Here is a 27,032-nt window from a genome sequence, read left to right on the forward strand (position 1 = left end):
TGATTGACACTCTTTCCTATTCAGTTGATGCATGTATATATTCAGATGAAACAAGTTATTTACTCTAAACCATGTCTTATGCCATTTTCCAGTATTCAAATTTTCAGTTTTAATGCACTTATTCATTATCATTTCACATGTCTTTTCAAATGGCCAGTACAGAATTTTATGTCCAAACATTTTCATTTAAACCTCAGAATCTTTTTTTCAATTTTTTTTTCTAGAAACAGCTTATTTACTCTAAACCATGTCTTATGCTCGTTTCCAGTATTCAAATTTTTCAGTTTTAATGCGTTTATTCACTGTCATTTCACATGTATTTTCAAATGGCCAGCACAGAATTTTATGTCTAAACATTTTAATTTAAACATCTGAATCTTTTTTTCATTTTTTTTTCTTTACATTTTTTAACCTTCCCTACCCTTTTAACCTCTTCCCTCTTCTTCCCTCCCCTCCCTCTGGTTTCTTCTATTTTTTTGTTACTTCTAATTTTTCTATTATTAAAACCATACAATAGTTTTATTAATGCAAATAGTGAAATGCAGGGAAGAGAAAGAGATTTGTTCTCAAAAGAGAACCTAGATTTCTCCAGAGTAGAAGAGCAGAGAATGTGGTTATCTTTTTGTATATAAACCTAAGCATTATTATGGAAAAGTCTACCCCTTTGATGGCCCTTTCACATTCTTATCCTGACCTTTACATTCTCCATAAGCTTCTTCTTTCCTGAGGAATCCACCCTTCTCTGGGTTTAGGTCTGTGTCTTTATCTCCCCAAAAAAACTCAAGATTTGCATCTCAAAGCTTTGCATTCTTCATGCCTTTGGGATACTTCTAAGCTACAGCACTTTTCACTTACTAAATTTGATTATGTCCCATAAGCTCATTACCAGCACTCCCCTATCTGCTTGTAATAATACCTTTAGAGAATGCACCCTCTTAAATCTTTAAGGGGCATATTACCTCTTCAGAAACTATGCTCTCAACCTGTTCAGTATTAATGAAGTTCAGGCAATGTGTTTTAGAGCTGAAAAACCTAAAAGAGAAAGCAGATGGGTTAGATGAGATTAAACAATATTTAAAAAATATTAAACCTTTGGCCCAAGGAAGGCAGAATGTTTAAGGAAACAGAAAATAATAGCTGTACTGTAAGCTAAAGTTCTCTTGCTTAAAGTTCCTGAGTCTATACACACAAACACACACACACACACACACACACACATGTGTGTGTGTGTGTTGTGTCGGTTTCTACATTTACTACCAGCAAAGATAGGTTTAAAGTTAACACACTTAAAACTTAGATTTGAGATTTACATATTTGATTTTTCTTAGTGGCATAGCTCATGGTCCTCTGGGGCTATTTCTGGCTCTGTTCAGGAGTAATATTGTGGCACAGGCAGTGTATAGAGGATATGTGCATCCAAAGTCTATTGCATGCCACTCAAGCATAAGGAGCATCTCTGTGCTATCCCTCTAGCCCAAACTCGCCATCTTAATGAACTTCCATTTATGGGTAACTTCTTGGCAAACTAGATCTATCTTTTATATTTCTCTTTACTTCTTAAACCAGTTTCAATAATCCATTTTATTAATTTTATACCTTTTATTGCCACTTCTTCAGTTGAAATTTCTCATTAGCTTTTACTTTTCCTAAGATAATTTTTGGACAGAGTTTATTGAATGTCTCATTAGTTTTTATTTCATAGCATTAACACCTCAAGGAATCAAAACCTCTTTCTGACTAAATTCTCTAAAAAATTAAATATAGTTATGTTTTTAGAGTTCTGGCAATTCTCAATACATAATATAATGTTTTAAAACTATACATTGCAATATACTACTATAGAACTGAACCAGGAATAGCTATATATCAAACATAAATACAGAAAATTATCTTAAGCAATTTAAAGAAAACAAAACACAGTAATACATAGTAATAGTCACTTAAAAATGAAGTATAATTTAGAAGCTGTAGTTTAGTTGCTTGCTTCACATGTGGACATCATTAAAGTTTAGTTAACCCCTGGAACCAAAGATTATCCCATACCAGGAGTGATTCTTAAGCACAGAATTAGGAGTAAACCCTGAATACAGATGTGGCTACTCCAAAACCAAAAAGTTTAATGTAGTTGGATTGGAAAATAATACTGAATATACAGATATTTGGCACAGAGCTATATAGAAAAATATAAAATATCTGAAATATAAAGCTGACTGTTGATGATATTCAAAATTGTATTATTTATAGCCAGAAAAATAGATCGAATGACTGATGTGCACTTTCCATTCCTGAACAAGAATACAAGTCCAACCGTGTGGTGTAGTAAGGGGACCATACCTCATGGTCCCCTAAGCACTAGTAGTCCTGGTCCCAGTACTACCTGAACCAAGCAACTCCACCATGTACTTGAAGAGCATTCCAAGCACTGTTGGGTGGTCCCTATTCCCCTCAAATAAATTTGCATTGTTTAATAATAAGGACAAATTAATAAGACATTAACTTTAAATCTGTCTTAATGATTTCAGAGTATTTTGTAGTTGTTGCAAAAATACAATGATATCCAAAAGGATATTATACTCTTTAATGCAATTTCCCCCAATAATCTTGCCAGGGACATCATCTATTTGACATATTTATCAGTGTTCTCAATGATTCAAACAATTGAAAAACTCAAAGAATGCATTTACTTCCCGTTATTTGGCACTATATTTACTTTCTAATTAAGGAAGTGTTCTTCTCCCAGGAAAAAACTTATAAATCTAAACATTTTCTTTCCACCTCTACATTGAATTAGAAGGATCATAACATTGTCATAGAAAATGATAATGAAATGATAACCATACATTTTATTTATACCATAATATTACCTGTGATTGATTCTTTGCTGAAATGCAATATATCATTTTATACTCTGAATAATTCTATGCCATATTATAAAAATTGAGTAAAAGTACTTTTGTATAAAAATACTTATAATCTTAGATAGAGAAGGGAGCACCAAATAAAGGATGTTTGGAGGATCCTCCCAGGAGGGGAGATGCATGTCGAAAGTAAACTATGGACTGAACATGTTTGCCACTCAATGCCTCTTTTGCAGACCACAACACCCAAAGGAGAGAGAGAACACAGGGGATTGCCCTGCCACAGAGACAGGGGGGGATGGGGGATGGGGGTGGGGGGATATTATCCATAGTGGTGGAAAATGGGCACTGGTGGAGGGATGGGTATCTGATCATTGTATAATCGAAACCCAAGCACAAAAAATTGTAAATCTACAACTGTAAAAAAAAAAAGAAACAAACAAACAAACAAAAAAGAATGTGAACTCAAAAAAAAAATACTTATAATCTGACCAAATTTCATGAATTGTTAATTGACAATGCATAATTTGATAAGAAAACCAGAGGAGTGAAGTATTGAGACTTAAAACTCATAAATTATGCACTATTTAATATTTTAATCTCAGAAGGTTCTGGAATAATAATAGTAATATCATGTTTCAAACTAAAACTAGCAAGTAAGATTTCTAAACATCTTTCTCAGTGAAATATAAATATATATATATATTTTTGCATATGGGATGCTGGGAATCGAACCTGGGTCGGCCGCGTGCAATGCAAACGCCCTACCCGCTGTGCTATCGCTCGTTCGCCTTACAAGCGGCCAACATGGCCGACCCGAGTTCGATTCCTCCACCCCTCTCGGAGAGCCCGGCAAGCTACTGAGAGTATTCAATATGCCAGACACAGTAACAACAAAGTCTCCAATGGAGACGTTACTGGGCCCGCTTGAGCAAATCGATGATCAACGGGAGGGCCTTTACCTTACCTTTACCTTTTATTTTTGCATGTGCGTATGTGTATCTCTACATATAGCTTCTTGTATATACAAAATTATTTAGATATACTAAAAGTGCTTTCTGTGCTTATAACTATCTGCTACAGAATAAGAAATTCAGACTAAAATTGAAAGAGAATATTCTAATAATATCCTAATTTTATACTGTTTAACTACCCCACCCATTTTTGTATAGTAAGAGAGAATATTTGGGTCAGAAGGAAAAAATCAAATTTTTAGTAGCTAGTTAATAAACTACCAGTGTTATATTACAAAAATCATGCTGGACTCGTTTAGTATTAATCCCACCTAAATAATAAAAATTATTGAGTGCATTTATTCTAAGAACATAATCTTAAAAATATAATAATAATTTCTGTAAAATATTTCTTAAACGTTTTAATGAATTACTTACATAAGAGGGGCTGGAGTGATAGCACAGCAGTAGGGCGTTTGCCTTGCACGCAGCCAACATGGCCGACCCGAGTTCGATTCTTCCGCCCCTCTCGGAGAGCCCGGCAAGCTACCGAGAGTATCTCGCCCGCACGGCAGAGCCTGGCAAGCTCCCCGTGACGTATTCGATATGCCAAACACAGTAACAACAAAGTCTCCAATGGAGACGTTACTGGGCCCGCTCGAGCAAATCGATGATCAACGGGAGGACTGTGACTGTGACTGGACTTACATAAGAATCACTTTTTGAAAATGCAGATATTTTTCCAGAACCATTAGTTATATTATGTTACATTTCCAATTTAAAATAAATATAATTAATTTATTAAAGTACATTGGAATCTCAATTTAAATAGCTATTTCAGTGTGATAGTTGGCCTATTGCAGAACATAAAGGACATGTAGTGAAATATGCTATTTTTAATAATGTTTTATTCATGCAACTATTTCTTTAACCTCACATACTTTTCCACTTCCATTAAAAAAATAGTGTAGTGGTAAATAATCTTTCTCTTTAATGCCAATAGCTTAAGGGAAAAAAATAATGTTAATTAGATCACCCTTAACCAAGCAGTTATTGATTTTAAAAATCTCCAGGAATAAAATTCACATAATGATGTTGAGAAGAAAGAATAAATGAATGCTTAAAAAATAAATGCATACACATATATATATATAAAACATCTATATATATATATAACATCTATATATACAACTGCATCCACATAAATGTAACCCAGCAATGTTAAAATGCATAAAACTGAGCCAGAGAGATTGGGAAGTAGTTAAGGCACTGACCTTCCACATGCTGAACCAGGGTTCAATGCCCAGTATTCAAATATGGTCCCCTGAGCTTTGCCAGAGTGATTCTTGAGCATAGAGTCAGAAGTAAACATAGCTGGATGTAGTCCCCAAAACAAAATAAATAAATAATATCCATTAAAGCATCTGAAAATTAGCTGGTTCAGAGTGGTATGATGATTGAGTTTAGCTGGATGGCTGGAAGCAGTAGATTGCAAGAGTTTAGATTAAAGGTGACCAAAGTATGGACTTTAGATTTTAGTTAAGGAATAGCACTATCATACTGTAGTCCCATTGTTTATCAATTTGCTCAAGTGGGCACCAGTAACGTCTCCATTGTGAGACTTGTTGTTATTGTTTTTGGCATATCAAATACTCCACGTGGAGCTTGCCATCTCCTGCTGTGAGGGTGGGATACTCTCAGTAGCTTGCCAGGTTCTCTGAGAGGGGTGGAGGAATCGAACCCTGGTAGGCCGCTTGCAAGCTAAACACCTTACTGGTTAATAAACTACCAGTGTTATATTACAAAAATCATGCTGGACTCGTTTAGTATTAATCCCGCCTAAATAATAAAAATTATTGAGTGCATTTATTCTAAGAACATAATCTTAAAAATATAATAATAATTTCTGTAAAATATTTCTTAAACGTTTTAACGCTATTGCTCCTGCTTAGTTAAGGAATAATAATAATAAAAAAAGAGGCAGATGTCAGAGACATTACAGACAGTGTGATTATGCAAATAATTCAGTGAGGATTTGAACTGTAAATTTTGATGATGTTCATATATTCTGATCTTAAATCCTCTGTCATTAATGGCTTTGATCACTGTAATATACTTAGAATATGAAGATTTATGAATTTCTATAAATATGGTAAAAAAATACTTGATTTTAAATCAACCATTAGAAGAACTTGTCAAGCAGCAAATGCCTTAACATTAATTTTGTAAGGTTGGCAACAAGAAAAATGATTTCTGTTTGAGTTAATATCTCAAAAGAAATTATTTTTTAAGACCAGAAGAAAATAGTACATAGGGACATATCTTATTTTAGCTTTTACTTTAAAATATTATAAGGTATATAGAGAAACTCACAAGGTAATTATCAGTTGATTAAGATGTACAACTATTAAAATTTATTATTTCTACAGTACAATATTTGAATTATATTTCCAATATATAATAAGTAAAATATTCTCTGGAGGATAAAACATTTAAATATGTCTCTATAATTAGAAAATGAACATTATGGCTACTAGCAGATGATTCATTTTATGTATCACTATACGTAATTCAAAGTTGTACTTAGAAAAAGAAAACAATTCAATATTGTTAATAATCACAACCTATGCTTTTTAAATAATTCAAGTTAAGAATAAAAATCACATTATTATTTTCTAAAAACTCTTCTGGATTTCAGAGCCATGTTTTAAAAAACTGTCGAAAGTATATGTTTATATCAAAGACAATCTAGATAACTAGCAATTAATCCTCATTTTCTAAGCAATCTTATTTTCTTTTTTCTAAGCATTACATTGTAATGATGAGAGCCAAAGTTTCTTAGGTCTAGTGAATCTATACAGTTCATTCATCCTCTTATTTTACATATGTTCTAATGAGAATGCTTTTTTTTTTAAATCAAAGGAGATAATGTAAAGAGAAAATTTTGGTATTTTAATTGATTATTTAATGCAGTGGCACAAAAATAGACTTTCACACATTAGTTAATAATATTTGTAACATGAGAATTTTTTCAATAACAGCTTATGAAAAATGTTTTTAGTAGGGAAGAAAATTTTGCCTTAAAAGTTACTTAAAAGAAAAATATTTCTGCAGTAATAAAATTTTACTTTATTAACCTGTATGCAAAATTTAAACTTATTTTAAATCATCTGTGAATTGTATTAACATTAGAAGTTGTGAAGAATTATAACTGTTTTTTAGATCACTCACCTTCAAATCCACAGGAAGAAAAACTGCTTTTTGAAATCAATGATCTATTGTTTGTATGCTTTATTATAATTATTTGAAATTGTGCTCTTTCTATTATCTCAATTTTGTAATAAAGACAAATTCACATACCTGTTCTTAAAATTCTAGTTCTCTATTTTAATGTTTATCTTGGAGTATACCCTATTGTGATTAATAGAAAATATATATGTAAGATTTTTAAAAAGAATCTAAACAAAATGTTAGAGTATAGCATGAATGATTACCTAATAATAGTATTGATTTTCATTTAAATCATGATCCTTACTCATATATATGTGTTGTCATTATTAATCCAATAACTACTACTGAATAGGAATGGTATTGTCAGTTACTCTTAAGTTCATATATGCTTTTATGAAATAAAATTTGTGTTTGTGGTTTGAATTTGTTAGTGATGATGATTTTTATGAGATGTTGCCCATGTTTTGGGACTGCCAATATGTTTTTCATGAATATCTTAGATAATTCACATGGCATCATACAAATTCAGTCCCAAAACATACTCAGTTATTTGAATTGGCTTGAAATTGCAATTATTTAACTTGGTCATTATGCCCAGAAAGATCTACTTGAAATGTTTCTGGAAGCTGTTGCTGTATTGTGTACAACTACTATTGATATGGTGATATCTGACAGTCATTTTAAATAAGGACTGCAGCCAATTAAGGAGTTTCTCTGTGGATTTCTTGTGACAGATACAAATGCATCCTGTGTTAGCCAATGTGCATTGCTCAGACAAAGCTAAAAGAATATGAAAATTTATTTTGATGCATCAGTTAATTATATTTAACTGCAGTTTGTTTTTAAATAATGCATTTTATTCACATCTCTCAGTTTAATTCTTTGCCTAGTCATAGTTGCCTCATGGGGATGAGAACTTTGCCCAATAAAAACTTAGGCACATCTCTTTATTCTGTTGTAATAAAGTAAGATTTTAACTTAAAAAAAAAAGCTCATTATAGTTTTCTATCAGTAAGTAGGGGAGTAAAAATTTGGTAACTTGAACTGTGAGAGAAGAGGATCATTTGTTATTTCATAATTAGTTCTGTTTTGGACTTAGAGCAACAGGTGTGGGTGTCGGGGAAGACAAAATATAATGAAGAAGCATGTGTTTGTCTGGACAACTGAAGTTTTATGGGGGTTACTTTTAACATTTAGTACTTTGAAAATTAATTTCCTTAATTTCCTACTTTTATCAGACTTCAATCTCATACATGTGATTCAAAGTTGGTAAATCTACAAAATATTTACATTTTAGTATGAAACATATATGATTGTAAGTCTAAATTTTATAAAGGATTTTAACAACTGAGATCCAATTGAGGTTACTTTCAACATACTGAAAATACTTAGAATATTAGAAGAGATATCTGCTTCACCTCCATAAATCTGTAGCTGTTATTTGCTTTATTTTGCATACTGGGATATGCTACCTTAGGTGACTGTGGCTCATATTCACTGATGCTTGTGAATTTTTCTAGATGCTCCACCAACTGGTCAGGGACACAATGTGAGAGACCAGCCCCGAAGAGTAGCAAGTCTGATCATATCAGTACAAGTAAGTTCCTCACTTTTATATTATCTGTTCTGCAGAGGATGCAAAACATTTTTTGAAGAAGTTGATGCTTGGAAAATCTCCTTTGTGGAATTTTGCAAGAGATTGCATTTAATTCAGGCATTATTTGAAAGATGTAGTGCTGAGTTCTCACCTGCTGACAGTTCCCACCTTTTTATGTTCTTTTAGGTCTTGACAGTTTATCACAAACTTTCTAAGCCTTCAGGATACACATATGCAAACGTAGCAGAAGCTTTTCTTAGGAAATGCATGTCAGCTACAAAGACTGTGAATATCACAATAGATGTGAGAACACTACAGCAAAGTCAAAAAATAATAATGTTTTAATTAGAGTAAAGACTACTTTCTTAAAATGCATTTCGAATTGTTAAAACAAAACAGACTTGATAGGGAATAGTATACTGATAAGTAATTTTTTATTTACTATAATAATTTCATTATTTATTTACTGCTTCTTTGTCCTTAAAAGGCTGGTTTTGATATGCATTAAAATAGAGTTCAGCATTTTACAAATCATTTTTGAGCAGATGAACAGGGTTCTGAAATAAATATTTATCTATACCCTCATAATTAACTTAAATATTTATTTTTGAAGCACTTTAATTTTAAATTCATTAAACTATGGAGGTCTAGAACAAAGCTACCCAATTCATATAACATATAACAACAGAGAATTGCTTTATAACAAATGGTAGAGATATTCGACCAAATTTGATATTTTAAAAGGAAATGGAAAAAGAAAATTAATTCATTCTCTACTCCCAGATTGTATGACTCATTCTATTTTCATTTTCATGATATTTGAGTTGTATTAACTTATAAATGATATTATGGATGAGTTTCAAACTCGATCATTATTTAAAAATAAGAATTATGTTAAATACATTTGAGTTACCATCTACAAACACACCAAATATAAAAATTGACTATTGCAACAAAAGGTATTATATTCATTTTTATCTAATATTTTCTTTAGTAGCTATAATAAATAAGGTACTTAGCCTTTGAAAGAATCAAAATCTATTTTAATTATGATATGCTCCATCTAGAAGAAAAACTGAATTTTGTATAAGTGTATGCAGTTTTTCAGGAACGATAGCACAGTGGTAGGGCGTTCGCCTTACAAGCGGCCAACATGGCTGACCCGAGTTCGATTCCTCCACCCCTCTCGGAGAGCCCGGCAAGCTACCGAGAGTATTCGATATGCCAGACACAGTAACAACAAAGTCTCCAATGGAGACGTTACTGGGCCCGCTCGAGCAAATTGATGATCAACGGGAGGGTCTTTATCTTTATCTTATCTTTTATTGAAGCAAAGTAGTTTCATTGAAAGAAATTTAGAGAGAGAGAAAGTGAAGAGAGAGAGAGAGAGAGAAAGAGAGAGAGAGAGATTATGTTTCTCTGTTTCAGAGAGAACACAGGCTTCTTCAGATTAGAAAAATCCTCCAAGAGCTTTAGGGAGAAGTTTATATGTCACTCTTTTAAGTAGTCTTGGTCTGAACATCTCTGCATACAAAATCAATATCATCATCATCTCATCATCTCATCATCATCATCATCATCATCATCATCATCATCATCGTGTTGTTTTAAAGAAAACCTCAAAAAAAAAAAAAGAAAGAAAGAAAACCTCAGTCTCCTGATAGTCCTTTCATCTTTCTTTTGTTATTGTTGTTGTTTTATTCACACCCTCCTCTACAATGTTCAAGGGCTTCCTCTTGGCTCTGTACTCAGGAGTCAGCATTGATGGAGTCTCAGTGCAAGGGAAGTCCCCTAAGCTCAGGATATCAAGACTATCTCTCCAGGCCCTTTTTTATATTCTTATCAAGACCTTTAGAATCTTCAGTAACTTCTATTTTTGTAAGGTGTTTTAGAAAAGACTGCTTCTCTGGGCAGTGCCTCCGTGTTTTTTGTTTGTTTGTTTCATATTTCCAAGAGCTCAGGATCTACATTTTCAAGGAGTGTCTTCTTCATGCCTTTGGGTTACTTCAAGACTGGACAACTTCTTAAATTTTATTATTTCCCAAAAGCTCATTACCATGATATCTTATTCATCTGCCTGCAGCATTTCCCAAAATATCCCTTAAGTATTTAAGGAGTACATGCGTAAAGGTATGTTTGCTGTAATTTCTTTATGCTGAGAGGATGCAAATCCTACCTAAGGTATACCAGTGTGAAATCTCAAACTGAGTATTATGGGGCCCAGATTATGGTTTATTGGACTTTAGAGTTATCCATCTAGAAGAGAAAGAGGATAGATTAGACAACATTTTAAAACACTAGGACCTAGAGGTAAAACATTTCCCCTGTCCCAAAGAGGACAGAGTTTTCAAGAAAACAAGAAAATAAGCGCCACAGGATAAGCCTTTGTTTCTGTCTTTTGCATTCAGGTGATTATTTTTATGGAAAATGTCATGTCCATTCATTTACATCCATAGGCAAAATCATCATGTAATGAAAATGCCTCTAACAACCTGGAGCAATTTCAAAACAGGAATTGTCAAATGAGATGTGCAACAGAAAGTTTAACCCTCACCACCCCCACTCCAGGATTCAGATATTTTTCCTTCCACTTCTGATATAAACCATTTATATATAATAAAGTATCGATTCACATATAAAGAACTATTTGTGAGTGTCAAATTATCTTAGATTTCAACACTGTTGTCCAAACTCCAAGAAGAAATGGCTAGTTATAAATAAATCCTTTTTTTTTTCTCCTTTATTTTATTTTATTTTTTTTTAAAGTTGTAGATTTACAATTTTTTGTGCTTGGGTTTCAATTATACAATGATCAGATACCCATCCCTCCACCAGTGCCCATTTTCCACCACCATGGATAATATCCCCCCCACCCCCAAATAAATCCTTTCTAAGGTAGCTGAGTTATATTTATTGTCTCAGAGAAGTCTAATTGTTTTGAGCTGTTGTTAAGTACTCCTTGAACTTGGGCAGAAGTGATCTCCCCAGTAAGAAAGGTGAATGTATACAGAATGTGTTTTCATATCTGCATATCACAATACTACAATCACTGAACTTTGGAATTATTAATAATACATTATTGGGGGTGGAAAGATATTACTGCAGGTAGCGTGATGGTCTGGCATGGGGTCAACCTGTGTTTGATCACTGCATCGCATATTTTCCCCCAAGTGGGTGGTTACCTGGATGTAGAGCCAAGAGTAAGTCCTGCCAATTATGGCCCAGGAAAAAAAAAAGAAGAAGAAGAAAGAATATGCTAGCTCTGACAGCCTAACTTCTGTCAGTGGAGTTGGGGTTTAACTTTTGAATGCATTCACAACATTTATAATCACCCTGAGTAGTCATACAGATGTTTTTTCTAACTCTTGATTAAGTATCTGAGAAATAACTTTTAGTTTAAGAAAGTTTATCATCTTAGGATTCTTAGATTAGTTCTACTTGATAAAAGCTACCCTGAAGTCATTTGGAAGAGTGTTAAACTAGGGATGATTAAATATTCATTATATACTCCTATTTTCATTTGTGGTTTTTAGACAATGGATGTTCAGCGCTTGAATTATTCTGTTTGAATGTGCTAAAATTAAGAAAGGTATTTATATACTATCTGTAGAGAAATTATATAAAGGTACTATATTTTCCTGTTAGACTGGAGCGATAGCACAGAGGTAGGGTGTTTGCCTTACAAGTGGCCAACATGGCCGACCCGAGTTCGATTCCTCTGCCCCTCTCAGAGAGCCTGGCAAGCTACCAAGAGTATCTCACCCACACGGCAGAGCTTGGGAAGCTACCCATGACGTATTCGATATGCCAAACACAGTAACAACAAGTCTCATGGTGGAGACGTTACTGGGCCCGCTTGAGCAAATTGATGGAAAACGGGAGGACCGTGATGGACCGTGATTTTCCTGTTGATACATTAGGAGTTTATGTCTCCTCTTTTTTGCTTCATCCCCTTTTCCTACTTCATCCATTTTTTTTGTTTGTTTTTAAATCCAAACTTTAGCATGATTTTTAATTATCTTAAAGTATCTTGGACGCAAGAGTTCACTTAAAGGAGTGTTGTACATGTCTTATATGGACACAACTGTGAGTCGGATTCCCAGCAACTCCCACCACCACAAGATCCTGGTAATAATGGAGCTCTCATTACCTCCTTGGAGCATATAACCAATAGGCCAGCACCTCAGGTCTACATTGTCAGCCTTGGAGTGACTGTCACACTCCCAGAACTCCCCTGGGGAGTCCCTCTGTGGCCTACAGAATTATAATCACACTCAAAACTAAACTTATATTATGCATATGCATTTTTTGCATATGCATTTTAAAGAAAAGAAAAATATAAGAATATAAGCAAAAACTAGTTCCATGTCCAAAGAAAGCAGTTATAGTATCATCATTTATGCCTATTTTCTGCTATAAATTCAACCAATTAAAAACATGCTCTCATCCTTGACTTCAATGATAAAGAACTCTTCTGGTTTCCCCAACTTGTTTGGAAGTAACTCCATCTTATTCATCTGATTGTTCTGATTTGATTTGATTGCTTGTTTGTTTGTATCATAACCTGAAATGAGCAGGACTTACTTCTGACTCTGTGTTCATGGTTCATTCCTGGTAGGGTCAGGGGACTGTATGAAGCAATGGGGATTGATCCCAAGTAGGGCGCATGCAAAGCCCTCATTTTTTTTTTTTGAATAATGGCTTCTAGTATAGTATACTCACTCTCTATATCTCCACACACATGCTTCTCAATAATAGATGTGGATAATAGATCTATATATACAGTCATCTCTACTCCATAGGATTCTCAAAATAACCATGTACAATATAATAACATTACCTGCCCCACGCAGCAAGCCATTTCCATGAACTTTGTTTTCCTTTGTAAATTCTATTTTGTTACCCACGCAACACTTAAGTCTCATTCTTATTCTTCCTATTCTTTTAACTCAACTAGAACAATCTATCTAGTCCTTCTTAAATTTTCTTCACATTGCCTTTTTAAATAATACAACAGTCCAGCTCATTTCCATGCTTTCCTCAGACCTTTATAGCACATTTGCTTCTCTCTGTGGCCACATCGCCTTACTCTTCTCTCCATCTGACCTCAGCCAGATTATCGTTCCCTCTTTATTTCTCCACCAAAAATTCACATTTCTCATTCTAGATTACTTCTATAGGCCTCCTTCCCTGTGAGTTAAATTATCTTTCAGACTTAAAAATGTATTTAGTTCCAAGTGCTAGTACTGAGTATCCCTTTTTTTATGTTTCAATAGTGATGCTCAATTTCTATAGGCCAGTATGGGCTCATTTGTTTGTTATCTTCTCATATTCATAAACTAGCAAGTAATGAAGGTGAGATATGCCCATAAAAATAGGACTTTTGAGTATGCATAATTTAGCAATATTATAATTATATTTGCTGAATTTTCTCAACTGCTTTGTTGAACTGCCTTCCCCTCAGAAAGAATTTCTTCAACATAACACATTTCTAATAAAGTTCATCTTTCTAAATGAACAATTTTGTATAATGTGGGTTCAGAACAATATTAAAATTGTCATGTTAAATTTGTTTTTTAGTTTGTTTGCCTTGGGGAAACACCTGACAGTGCTCAGGGATTACCCCTAGCTCTGTACTCAGGGGTCACTTGGTTTGTTTAGGGGGCCATATATAGGTCTAAGGATTAAACCAGGGTCAGTCACATGAAAGGCAGGCATGTTACTCCTGTATTATCTTTTCAGTACCAGTAAGAACATTTCTGAGATATTCTGTCCACCCTTAGAAAAATTTAACACTTTTGGGGCTGGAGCAATAGCACAGTGGGTAGGGCATTTGCCTTGCATGTGGCTGACCCGGGTTTGATTCCCAGCATCTCATATGGTCCCCCGAGCACCGCCAGGAGTAATTTCTCAGTGAATGAACCAGGAGTAACTCCTGTGCTTCGCGGGGTATGACCCAAAAAGAAAATCAAAACAAACAAAAACCAATCTCTCCACCTCTACTAAAATATCACCTTTAAAAAAAAATTAACACTAGTATGCTATCTAAAATGTTGCCTGTAGTATATCTTGACCAACTGTTTTACAATGTGCTTTTTGCTATTATATGTTTTGGAAAAAAAAAACACAACTATTTTTGAGAAACACCTATCTTACAATTGTAAGATACAAGTGGTTGCCAAGTGTTTTCATCAATTTAAATTATTTTGCAAAAACGATTTAAACTTGCCAAACTGCTTTTCTAAATTATTTATTGGCAACATTAGGCAATATTGCAGTAACGTTGATTGATTATATAAACGTATTAGAAGTCTAGGCTCATAAATAGAGTGCTATAATAGAAGAAATTGGAACTGCCATCTGTGATGGAAAAAGAAAAAATAAAAATAAAATTCCTTAATTTCTAGTATGCATAATTAATACATTTTACATGACAAAAAAGAATTATAAAGCAAAAATTTAAATGGGTTTCTCTAAAAAAATATATTTTACTCTTGAGGGAAAAGTACTCTATATCCTTTTTAAAAATCAGGATTATTTAGTATTTTGCACTTATCAGTTTTGAAAAATTTTAACAGAAATAAAGGTAACTAGTGAAATAAGGATATTTATAAAGTTGTGATCAATCAGTTGAAATCATAGTTTATGAAGAAACCAAGCTGTTTTCTGGTATTTAAAACTTTTGAACAAATGCTAATTACTATCCAAGGTGCCAGATTCTTTCATTTTATTAATTACTAATAAATTATAGATTCTTATAAGGTTTACTTTCCAAAAATTAGGACTGTAGTAGCATACTAAATTCTATAGTCTTAGGAGCAATTTTAAAAAATAAAATGTGTTTCGTAGTTTGACAACTGAGAAAAGAAGGCATATTGTCTAAAGAACGTATTTTTGAAGATCCAGTTTGGCAGGTATCTTTACATGATAAAACTGTAATAAAGACATTTGGGCATTTGTGTAAATAATCTCCAATATAAGAAAACTCATATAGATATCTCCTGGTTAGGTTTATTTAAAATGATGTCTATTTCTATCATAAAGCTCCAAGAAGCTAGTATTTTCACAGCTCTATCATGGTATTTTTAGACACGCATGGCAAGAAATATTCTTTTCTTTTCTTTTCTTTCCTTTTTTTATTTTGAGTCACAATGACATACAGTTACAAAGCTGATAATGATTAAGTTTCTGTCATACAGTGTTCCAACACCCATCCCTCCACCTGTGTACCTTTACCACCACCAATGTCCCCAGTTTCTCTCCTGCCATCCTCCCCCCAGCATCTTTCTATAGCAGAAACTTACTTTATCTCTCTGTCTCTGTCTCTCTCTCTCTCCCCTTTGGGACATTATGGTTTGCAACACAGGTACTGAAAGGTTATTGTATTTGTTCCTTTACGTGATTTCAGTACACAGTTCTTATCCAAGTGAACATTTCTTTGTCTTGTATTTCATGATCTTCCAAGAGCAATGTGTTTAAGAACCATATATTAAAATTCAACTAGGTTTTGAGTTGCTTTATTTCTTTATGTGTAGTCAGTTGTTAAGCTTATTTGACTATATCAAGAAGTTGCTTAATTATTGTTGATTAAGCTTTTGTCTCATGTAGATCAGATACTTGATTTTTGAAAGATTTTATACTAGGTACTTTGTAGCTACTTAATACTCTGCTCTTCATGAAGGAACGGATTGTCTTTAGTTTTTATAAAAGTGACAAAATCCCTTGTGTACATATGCATATGTAAGTACATATGCCCATCTGTATCTTATACACATAGATATTTGTATAGGTGGGTATATACTTATTATATGTGTATAGATAGGTATAGCTACAGGATACAATTTGTTTTAATCAGACTATCAAAAAATAAAACTGTTGGCCAGAGAGATAGTAAAATGGGTAACATTGCATGCAGCTGATCTTTTTCTATCCCAAACACAGCATATTGCCCCCTGAGTACTTGCCAGGGGTGATCCCTGAGCACAGAACCAGGAATAAATCCTAAGCATAGCTATGTGTGAACCAACACTCCTTTCCCCAGTAATGAACAGAAACAAAAATAAGCAAATAAAACTATCATTTTTCTGTACATTTTGTCACAGAAACAGGAAAGTAAAAGCTTGGTTTTTCTTATTGCTAGGTCAAAAATTGAAAAGACAGGCCTACTTAATTTTGCTTCTTCCCTATGTTCAAATACATGAAATTTAAGACTCAGTTTCTCCGAATCATTTCTGAAGGCTTAGTTGGTACATCTCCTATTTCATTTTAGAAATGATTTTGAAGACTATTTTATAGAAGTTATAACCAGTTACATATGTATAAAAATCATAAAGTCATCAGGTATAAAAAAGCTAAAATACATACAACTGAAAGTATTCTAGAACTGAAACTTTAGACAAAGAATTCCCTTTATCCCTCTATTTTGCTGAATTATCCAAGTTCTCACTTCAAGTTAAGTTGTGGATCTGATATTTTGGCCTGTTGTACAACATACATTCAACATGGTCATTTCATGGGTTCTGTCAGGATGTCATCCAGCTTCCTATATTTATTCATGGCTTTAGAGAATATTGTATTTAAAGGAGAAAAGCCAAGAATGAGAATATTTTAGTGAATTTGTGTAATCGTGTCATGAGTCACAATAGGATTAACATAGATTTGCCTGTTGATCATTGGTTGTGTATGTCTGTGGTGGAAATCCGTAGACTCAGGGTGGTAAATCAGTATTTAAATGAAACATAGAAATGAAAGATATCCAAGGAAATTATCATCAAATCATGTATTGGATATAAAACTGATATTATGTAATTTATGTACTAGTAATATGAGTTAAACCTTTTTTTATAAATTGATCATATGATTTGGTATAATAAACTGTTCAATAATATCATTTAAAATGTTTTTCTTATGTTTATCTTTTTTCTTTTTCAGGAAGCATCGCCATAATTGTGCCTCTTGTCCTCCTGGTTACTTTGATAACTACCTTAGTAATTGGCTTAGTGCTTTGTAAAAGAAAAAGAAGGTAAGATGCAAACTAAGAGTAAATACAGAAGATATATTTTATTTAAAAATGATCAATTTTAAAATTTTTTATATTGTTTTTGCTTTTTGGGTTACACCCAGTGATGCACAGTGGTTACTCCTGGCTTTGCACTCAGGCATTATTCCTGGCGGTACTTGGGGGACCATATGGGATGCTGGAAATTGAACCCGGGTTGGCCACTTGCAAGGCAAGTGCCCTACCCACTGTACTATTTTTCCAGCCCCTAAAAAATTCTTATAACTGCGATTCACTGCAAAATCATATTTTTCAGATGATTTTACAATTCTATTTTATTTAAGTCATTGAAATTCAGACAACTTCCCCCCATTTAAGAAGTTTAAGAACTCCTTTTATATATTTGAGAAAAGTTAACAAGGAGTTATGTTCATAAAGTGGCAGTATAATTTTATATTTAGTAGTCTTTTCTTGGAACGGCCCATTTCTGAAGAGCATCTAATTAATTACTAATTTGCATATTAGTAATGTCAATAGAATTATACCAGGTACATATCAGAAGTTAAATTATACATTTCATTTATAAATTATATGCCAGTTTTATTATTATCTAAAATAATTTTAGTTGTGAAATATCTAAGGTTGATGATTGAAGCAATCTACTTTGATTCCTGTTGCTGTTCACTTAGTGTTTCTGAGACATAAACGTGAAAGTGAAAACTAGAAAAGATGATTTATTAGTGACAATTCTATTTCAGCTCATGTATTATCTGTTTTGGGGGGAACACGTTTTTCAAGTCTATGGCGTATTATAAAATGTAGGTGATTGGAGAAGTAATTTATCTTATTTAGAACATAACTACTTTTAGAAAGCAGCTCAAAGGACCCTAGCACATGCCTTGTCATAGTCCAAGTTGGATCCCTAAAACTTTATGGTCCCCTTGCAACACTGGTGTGACTTATTGTTACTCAGCATCACTGGGTCCGAGCAGCATTAAATTTGACGGGCTACACATTGAGGAACACATTGAACTGTCCTTTCTAGCTCTTCTTGAATCAGTGGAAGTGATATTCCTAAGCATTATTTCGGACCCCAACCCCAGAAAAGAAATTTTGATCCTTTGAAACTCTAATGTAATGTGTCGATTATGTGTTATTTTAAAACTTTTCATCAGTAAGTAAATATAAAATATGAAAACTTTATAAGCTATGACTATGATAATTAGATAATTCACATTTATATTAATATATTCTAGGACAAAAACAATTAGAAGACAACCAATCATCAATGGAGGAATAAATGTAGAAATTGGCAATCCATCTTATAACATGTATGAAGTGGACCATGATCACAATGATGGGAGTCTTTTAGATCCTGGTTTTATTGTAGATCCAACAAAGGTAATATGTTTCAAAGTGCTATATAGTGTACACTAGCATCTTTTGAGCTCTATAATATATTTATGAATTTCTATAATGCATTTTCTACCTGAAATTATAAAAAGAGCTTTATGATTCATTGAATATTATGATTTCTTATATATAACACATAAAATGAAGGACTACATACCTGTAGCATGGAGTTAATATAACACATTGAAAAACACACACATTTTTTCATTTCATTGTGTAGTCAGGGTTTACTCAAAATCTAATTCAAATATGTTGAGATATCAATATCTAAAATCACAACAGTAAAGTCATTGTTTAATTTTAATAACAAAGCACATGTTACTTTATTATCAATGACATTCTCTTTCTAGTGGTGTTTTTAGACTTATTTGTAATTTGCTCACTTCTGATTAATATTTTTCTATTTGTTGCAATATATTTGCTATTGATTTAGCAAAAATCATGAATACACACTGTCAGAGACCTTTTGAAAAATTCCTGTTAGTTCTGATTATTGTAGTCTCAATGAGTTACCTACTATGAGAAATTGACAAATTTAACAATTATTTAAATATGTTAACTTCACTGTATTATGTAAAAATTCGCATAACAAATAAATAAGATTTTACTATGACATAATATACATTTTCTTTTACATGATTAGCTCTCAACATGGTTATTGAATAATTATTTTCTGGAAGATAATAAATACATACTTTTTCTCAGAATTCATCTTTATGTTATGACTTGTCACATGGTCTAATATCTGTACAGTTTTTGCACTAATCACAGCAGCAGTTTTCAAAGAAATTGATTAGAATTCCATATATGATTTCGTTATTAGACTTTTGAAGCTTAAATTGATTTTAAAAATTAATTTCTATGAAAATATTACTATTGCATGGATAAAATTTTATGCCATAAGAACACTGGTAATGATATTTTCTAATTAATAAAAATTATTTTAAGCTTATGCTCAACTATAGATTCAGAACTTAGTCTACATATGAAATTGTTTATGAAACAAGTTCTGGTAATCTAAGTTATGGTATTTTCTACTAAGTAACCTAAGTATTTTTAGTAATGTAACACAAGTTAGCATTTTTGAAGACTATACTCAATCTGCATTCGTATTTGTTAATATATCAATGAATATGAAAGGCATTTTAAATATTAAATACATTAAAATTTTCCCAGGGAAGACAAATGTAGTACATATAATTAGAACTTGAATTATAATGACATACTTAGTATACTTTTTATAAGAAAGTTTTCATTTTTGCATCATTTTTACTTGTAGTTATAGAATTAAACCAACTTTGGATGCTTAATGAGCATAGGTTTTTAGTATTGCATTTAAAATCTTTTACATTTATTTTTGAAAGATAAAATTATGCTTCAGCACCCCTCAAATATATATTTAATGTACACAGCACATAACACTCAATAAATATTTATTTACCAATTTGTTACTGATTGACCAAAATCATATTAAATGTGACTTAAATGGCTGATTCCAGCTGGCTCCTGATGTCTAAAATGTAAATAAGAATTGTTGTTTTAGAAGCAAAGGCTGAAAATATTTCTAGTCTTAATAGATTATGAAAACCCAAGGATCCACACCAAAGAATCCTTAATAATAAAATGTTTTCCATATAGTGTACAATGTGTCAGAATGGTTTAATATATATGTGTGGTATCAACAGATATTAATTCCATTTTATAGCAAATATGCTGAATAAGTCATTTTATTATTCTCGATATCAATAAAATTTCTAATTCCATAGTATCTTATAATCAGAAAAATTGAAGTATTTAATGAAAATTAAAATTTTTAGAGTGTGATTAATATTTGCTAAAATCAAGAGTTCATTTTAAGCTTTCCATTGATTTTGTATCTAATTGAGATCTTTGAAGTGGTCTGAGTAATGAAGCACTAAGAGGCAATAATGACCTGATTTTATACCATCTAAAGTATTTTTCAGCTATTATTTTCCTTATTTTAATGTTTGTGGTCATTCCTTGTTAGAAACTGATAAAAGGTAAAGGTAAAGGCCCTCCCGTTGATCGTCGATTTGCTTGAGCAGGCCCAGTAACGTCTCCATTGGAGACTTTGTTGTTACTGTGTCTGGCATATTGAATACTCTCGGTAGCTTGCCGGGCTCTCCGAGAGGGGCAGAGGAATCGAACTCGGGTCAGCCGTGTTGGCCGCTTGTAAGGCAAACGCCCTACCCGCTGTGCTATCGCTCCAGCCCAGAAACTGATAATTATTTTTAAATATGTATGTTCATTAATATTGAATTTCATCAAAATTTTTCCAACTGGGTCACAAAGACTGCTCTGTTGTATAATACAGATGAATGAAATCTTTTCTTGAACCCAAGAAAGTCATTGCTCTACATTGACTTAGTGACCAACTTCATTACTATATTTATTTCATTTGATATTTCAGACTTAATATTTCCAAACGTACAGAGTAGCTTGTTCCTGTATCATGCTAACATTTGTTCTCTAAAATTTATAGTGAGGAAGGATCTTTAATTAGAAGTAATGTGATATGTGTGTGCCCAGAATGGATCATTGTTAGAATCCTTCAAAGTGTCAAGCTTCCTAGTTTATGTAATTTGCAGTAGAGCTATAAACAAAGATAATATTTATTTATTACAGATGTTAGATAAATAGAAATATTTGGACAAGTGTTAGGTGAGTAGAATAGAAATGCCAATGTATAGAGCACAGATTTAACACTAATAGATAATTTTTTATTTTTAAAAGTTGCTATGACTGGGTCTGGAAAGATAAAACAGCCTGGAGAACGCTTGCTTGCATCTCTCATAGCCAATCCAGATTCAATCCTTGGCAATTATGATCCCCCATGCAGCATTGTCGATGTAACCCTAAAAAACTAAACAAACAAATGTTACCATGAATATACCCTTCAGGCCCCAGGGCTAAAAACTGTGTTTTATGCTGTTTTTTGTTGTTATAAGTTTATAAAAAATGAAAATAATTCCATGATATCAGATCAGAAACTAAAATTCTTTGTTTATGTACAGGCCAGGTATATAGGGGGAGGGTCCAGTGCTTTCAAGCTTCCCCACACAGCGCCTCCCATCTACCTAAACTCTGATTTGAAAGGACCACTGACTTCTGGGGTGAGAGAAGCCAAGTCATTATTCCATGTTCATTCCATCGCAGAACCTCTCACGATCCAAGATGATTTAATTAAAGACTCACTCTTAATTCAGTTTTTTAATGAATGATATTTCAAAATATTGGTTTTGAAACATATGGGGAGTTATATCTCTTGCCATACAAGTTTACGTATAAACCACGTTATCATTTAGGAAAGTAGAAATTTCTCTCCTGTTTGAGATGTTATATGACTTTAGTATAACCATAACCATTCGCTATTCCATAATATTGCTAGCCAGAAATTGAAATGGAATGCTTTAGACTTAAATGTATGTTCAGCTGTATATATATATATATATATATATATATATATATATATACATATATATATGTGATTCTTGGCTTAGTATGTTTAAATTGATGCCCAGTTAAATTAAAATGTGACAAATTTTGATAGCAGATTGAAAACTTATAAATGGCTTAGCTTATGTTTTATTGTAGCCTGAGAAACAGCTGCTTTTTCTAAAGGGTTACGTTTCATGTTAGAATATAAGCAATAAGATTTCTAGGGATCAGTATTTTCTCCCTTTATTTTTCTCCCATCAACTGATTTTCATTCTCATTTTACCATGTTTGTCTCGTTAGCATGCTTCAAAGTTTATAATGCTTCTTTATTGTAACTAAGATATGAGTCTATTTAGGAAAGACATTTTGAAAATAAAACTAGATAACAGTTTTTCCCTTTGGCTGCACTTCATTTATTAAATAATGGAAATTGTGTTTTTTAACCTAAAGAAATTAATTCTTCATGTCTCAACTAATTCAAAATGCTCTAAGGATCTATGAAATTTAAGATAATTGTGTACTTCACAATTATTTGAAAATCTCAAAAGTTATTGTTTAGATTTCATAAAGAAACATATTTCCTTATGTTGAATTCTCTGCTACAAATATATTTACTCTCATTTTTATTTGCTTCCTTTTATCTTCATATTGAAAATTTATAATGACCCCAAATTTAGATGATGTTTTGTAAAGTCTTTTTACCTGCTCCAGTTATAATAAAAGGTAAAGGTAAAGGCCCTCCCGTTGATCGTCGATTTGCTCGAGCGGGCCCAGTAACGTCTCCATTGGAGACTTTGTTGTTACTGTGTCTGGCATATCGAATACTCTCGGTAGCTTGCCGGGCTCTCCGAGAGGGGAGGAGGAATCGAACTCGGGTCGGCCATGTTGGCCGCTTGTAAGGCGAACGCCCTACCGCTGTGCTAGCCGAGTTCGATTCCTCCGCCCCAGTTATAATACAGGAGGAAAACCTTACAAACCTGAAATTATAAAATTCGACTAATGTTAGTGCTTTTAAGTGTTTAGTGGACATAGCTTTCTTTAAGATCTAGTTTCACTTTAATGTGTCAAAGCTCCTATTAGATTCATGTTATCTTAAAAACATACAAATTATGTGTTTAATGCATGCAAAATCAAGAAAGTTCTATAAACATAATTGAAATTTAAGTATTTACTATTTAGTAAAATATATTTATTTTATATGTGAATGTTGCTAATATTAAACTCTAGGTATACTTAAAAGAAACTGAATGATGTGTTGAAACTGATATATTATTTTTTTCCCTTTAGCCAACAAATTACTCCAACCCAGTGTATGCAAAATTGTACATGGATGGGCAACACTGTCGAAACTCCTTAGGAAGTGTTGATGAAAGGAAAGAACTTCTTCCAAAGAAAATAGAAATTGGGATCAGAGAGACAGTTGCATAATCAGTGATGACTTTTATATGCTGTATAAATGTATAAAATATAAGGATTACTTTTGTATGTTCCAACAGTATTATACTTGTTTTGACATCAGCATTACCTCTTTATCTTTTATCCTGGTTGTTTTCTGAGTTTTATTTTTTGCTGATGACTATTGATTGACCATTTGTATGGTATTTTTATGAAAAAGAACTGCACTACAGTACAATTTACAATAATGCTGCTGATATGACACACATTTGAATTTATTAAATTACAAGCAACATAATTTCTTTGTAGTGTGAATATGAGCAATCTATTTTATATGAACTTTTTGGGTTCTACTTAATCAACAAAGATAATCACTGCACTTTTTCATTATCTGGTCTAAAAGCAGAAATACAATGTTTTTTCCTTAATTTTTCTGTTTAAACTGATGGAAGAATTGTTGAGTGGTCAACTCTCTTATTTTGTGCCCACTAAGAATGATTCAGACTGTTGAAAATAAATAGCCCTCCCTCAAAAGGTCAGCAACACCTGCCTTGAAGTTAGCCTTAGGTTGCTAAGAGATAGATGAGAATTTTCAGGAAAAAATTAAAAATATATAAAATTAATAATTTGCATGAACACACATGACTACATTTTCCAAAATTTAGTGGACTTTATGTGATATACTATATGTATACCCCTTATGAACAATAGTTATATATAAGTGGTAGAACATAGCAAAAATATAAATGAATGTGAAAAAAAAGCTTGCTATGGAATACGATCTTTTGTTCTCCCTCAGTCCTGAGGTAAATAGCGAGCCTAGAGCACAAAAGGGCATTGGGTATTCATATCTTAGGAAATTCTTCCCAATCACATGCATTAACCCAACCCTTTACCTCACGGAACATTAAAGAATAATATAAGCACACAAATTGATGACAGAATTTCAAATATATGAATGCATTCTCTTTGCAAGGTCAAAAGGAAGAAGTAAAATGCCAAGAATGGTGAAGAATAATTATTAAAGATTTGTGATATACAGCATGACTAATTCTTTTCCCTTTCCAAAATAAATTCTTAAAGGAAATTTCAAATTTTAAAAGAACAGTTATCTCCTCTTAATCAAAGATGGACAGTACAGTTACTGATGAGTAATACTGGCGCTCTCGTTTATTTTGGTTATGCAAAATATATAATCCCTGTTCTTACTTTTGTTTGTTTTCAGATTTTGATCAAAACAAGTGCAAATTATTTAAGTTGTGTAAAAATGACAGAATTTTATACAAATATCTTTAAAGGCACAAAAGATTTATTCACAAGGTATAGAGGACTTTTTGTTCCTCTGATAGACATGACTGACTTTTAGCTGTCATAATGTATTAACCTAACAGATGAAATATGTTTGTGGTTGCTCTTTCTCCCTTTGTACAAGCATTAAAAACTGCTGTTTTATAAAGAGAGTTTTTTGTTGTACTATGTGCATGCATACTACCTATTTCTAAACTTTGCCATATTGAGGCCTTTATAAACTATTGATTTATGTAATACTAGTGCAATTTTGCTTGAACAATGTTATGCATATCATAAACTTTTTCAGGTTCTTGTTTAAGTACATTTTTTAAATTGAACAGTATTTTTCATTTTGGTTATAATAGTCATTTTGCCTATGTTTCTATAATGAAGTGTTAAATACTTTATAAAAATTGTTGACTGACTTATTTAAATGAAGTTCTACATATTTAAGTGCTTGTGTTGGGTAGTTTTTAAAAGAAAGAAAATTCTTCTACATATAGTCTAATGTTCCTTGAAACTATTTTAGTAAACATAAAATATAGCACATCTATCTCAGAACATACTTCTAAAGAAGGACTGATTTCTCTGCATTTTTTCAAAGTACACTAGAAAGGGTGTTTTTTTCCTTTCTTATAAACATCCTTACTTGCATGTTTTTCCTATCAATGGTGGTCTGACTTAACATTGTAATGGAAAGAAAGTTAAGTTAGCTACATAATAATATAATTGTGTTGAAGTCAACCAAAGCTATTCTTGTCCATTTCTACACTCAAAAATTGTACTTTATCTCACATTTTATGTGACAATCCTTAGACATCAATATTAGATGCATTTTTTACAATATGGAGTATCAAAGTAGAGAAACAAATATAGGAAGCATCTAATTTACTAGACATATCACTGCATTTTATTGCCTGAAGGGAATTTTTTATATCTGAGGAATAAAAGTGAAACAAAATTATTATTTGAAAGAAATAGAATCCACAGGCTCAAACCTAATTAATATTAGTATAACTTTATATGCAATCATTCATATACACAATGTACTTAATCTGACTATACAAGTGCTAAAAATCTAGTTTCATCACCAGAAAGTCCTAGTCAAGGAAAAACAAGGATAAGCTTTTAAGTTTCACCCTCTGGGCCTAATTTTCTACATTAGGTATAACCATTCCATACTGACATATAAGTCTACATCAAAGTCCAAAGAATCTTTGTAGTTTCTCTGCATTCAGTCTTTTTCAGAGACACTGTTTTTTGTTTTTTTTTTAAGCTACTCAAAATTAATTTCTCTTATTGGTATAAGTATAGCACTATTTCAATTTTGGTATACAGAATCTCATATATGCACACTCAAAACCCAGGTGTATATTCCCCCTTCATAGTAACCATCCCTTATAAATGTCACACTAAAATTTTCTTCAAGCCTTAATGGGACATATTTTATTAAATTAATACTTCTGTAAAACTCTTCTAGTGCCTAAGTGCCTTTTCATCCCAAGCAAGAATTTCATCCTCTCGACATTTTGCAGTGTTGTTCTTCATAGGGTAGGATATTTAGCAGCATCTTGGCCACCTTCGTATTCAAGGTATCGAGTGCCCCCAAAGCTGAACAACAAAATGACTGCAGGCAATGACAAATATCTCTGAGTGACAAAACTGCCCTTGTTAAGAACTGTTGATCCAGGGCTATGTTCTGTTTCCTACGGCTCTCAGCTGGAATAGCTGAGTCTAAATAAAAAGGTCCCTTATCATCAAACAAATAATGTTCCTAACTTTTGATTTTAAATCTTTTATGCTGATGAAGCATAAGTTATATAATTTTGGCATTAGTA

The 27,032-nt window shown here is 32.5% G+C and overlaps 1 protein-coding gene across 1 annotated transcript in view; it reads left to right on the plus strand.

Annotated features, from left to right (window-relative positions):
* The window catches only part of LRP1B (LDL receptor related protein 1B), a 1,985,988-nt gene extending 1,960,187 nt beyond the window's left edge, over nt 1-25,801 (plus strand). Inside the window, exons 87-91 of the mRNA XM_056117551.1 lie at nt 8,563-8,639; nt 17,571-17,661; nt 18,894-19,038; nt 22,086-22,184; nt 23,797-25,801. Of these exons, the coding sequence (XP_055973526.1) occupies nt 8,563-8,639; nt 17,571-17,661; nt 18,894-19,038; nt 22,086-22,184; nt 23,797-23,937 (553 nt within the window). The 3' untranslated portion in view covers nt 23,938-25,801. The remainder of the gene's footprint in view (nt 1-8,562; nt 8,640-17,570; nt 17,662-18,893; nt 19,039-22,085; nt 22,185-23,796) is intronic.
* Nucleotides 25,802-27,032: the final 1,231 nt, after the last annotated feature.

Source organism: Sorex fumeus, unplaced genomic scaffold (genome assembly GCF_029834395.1).
Source record: "Sorex fumeus unplaced genomic scaffold, SorFum_2.1 ptg000035l, whole genome shotgun sequence".
NCBI lineage: Eukaryota > Metazoa > Chordata > Mammalia > Eulipotyphla > Soricidae > Sorex > Sorex fumeus.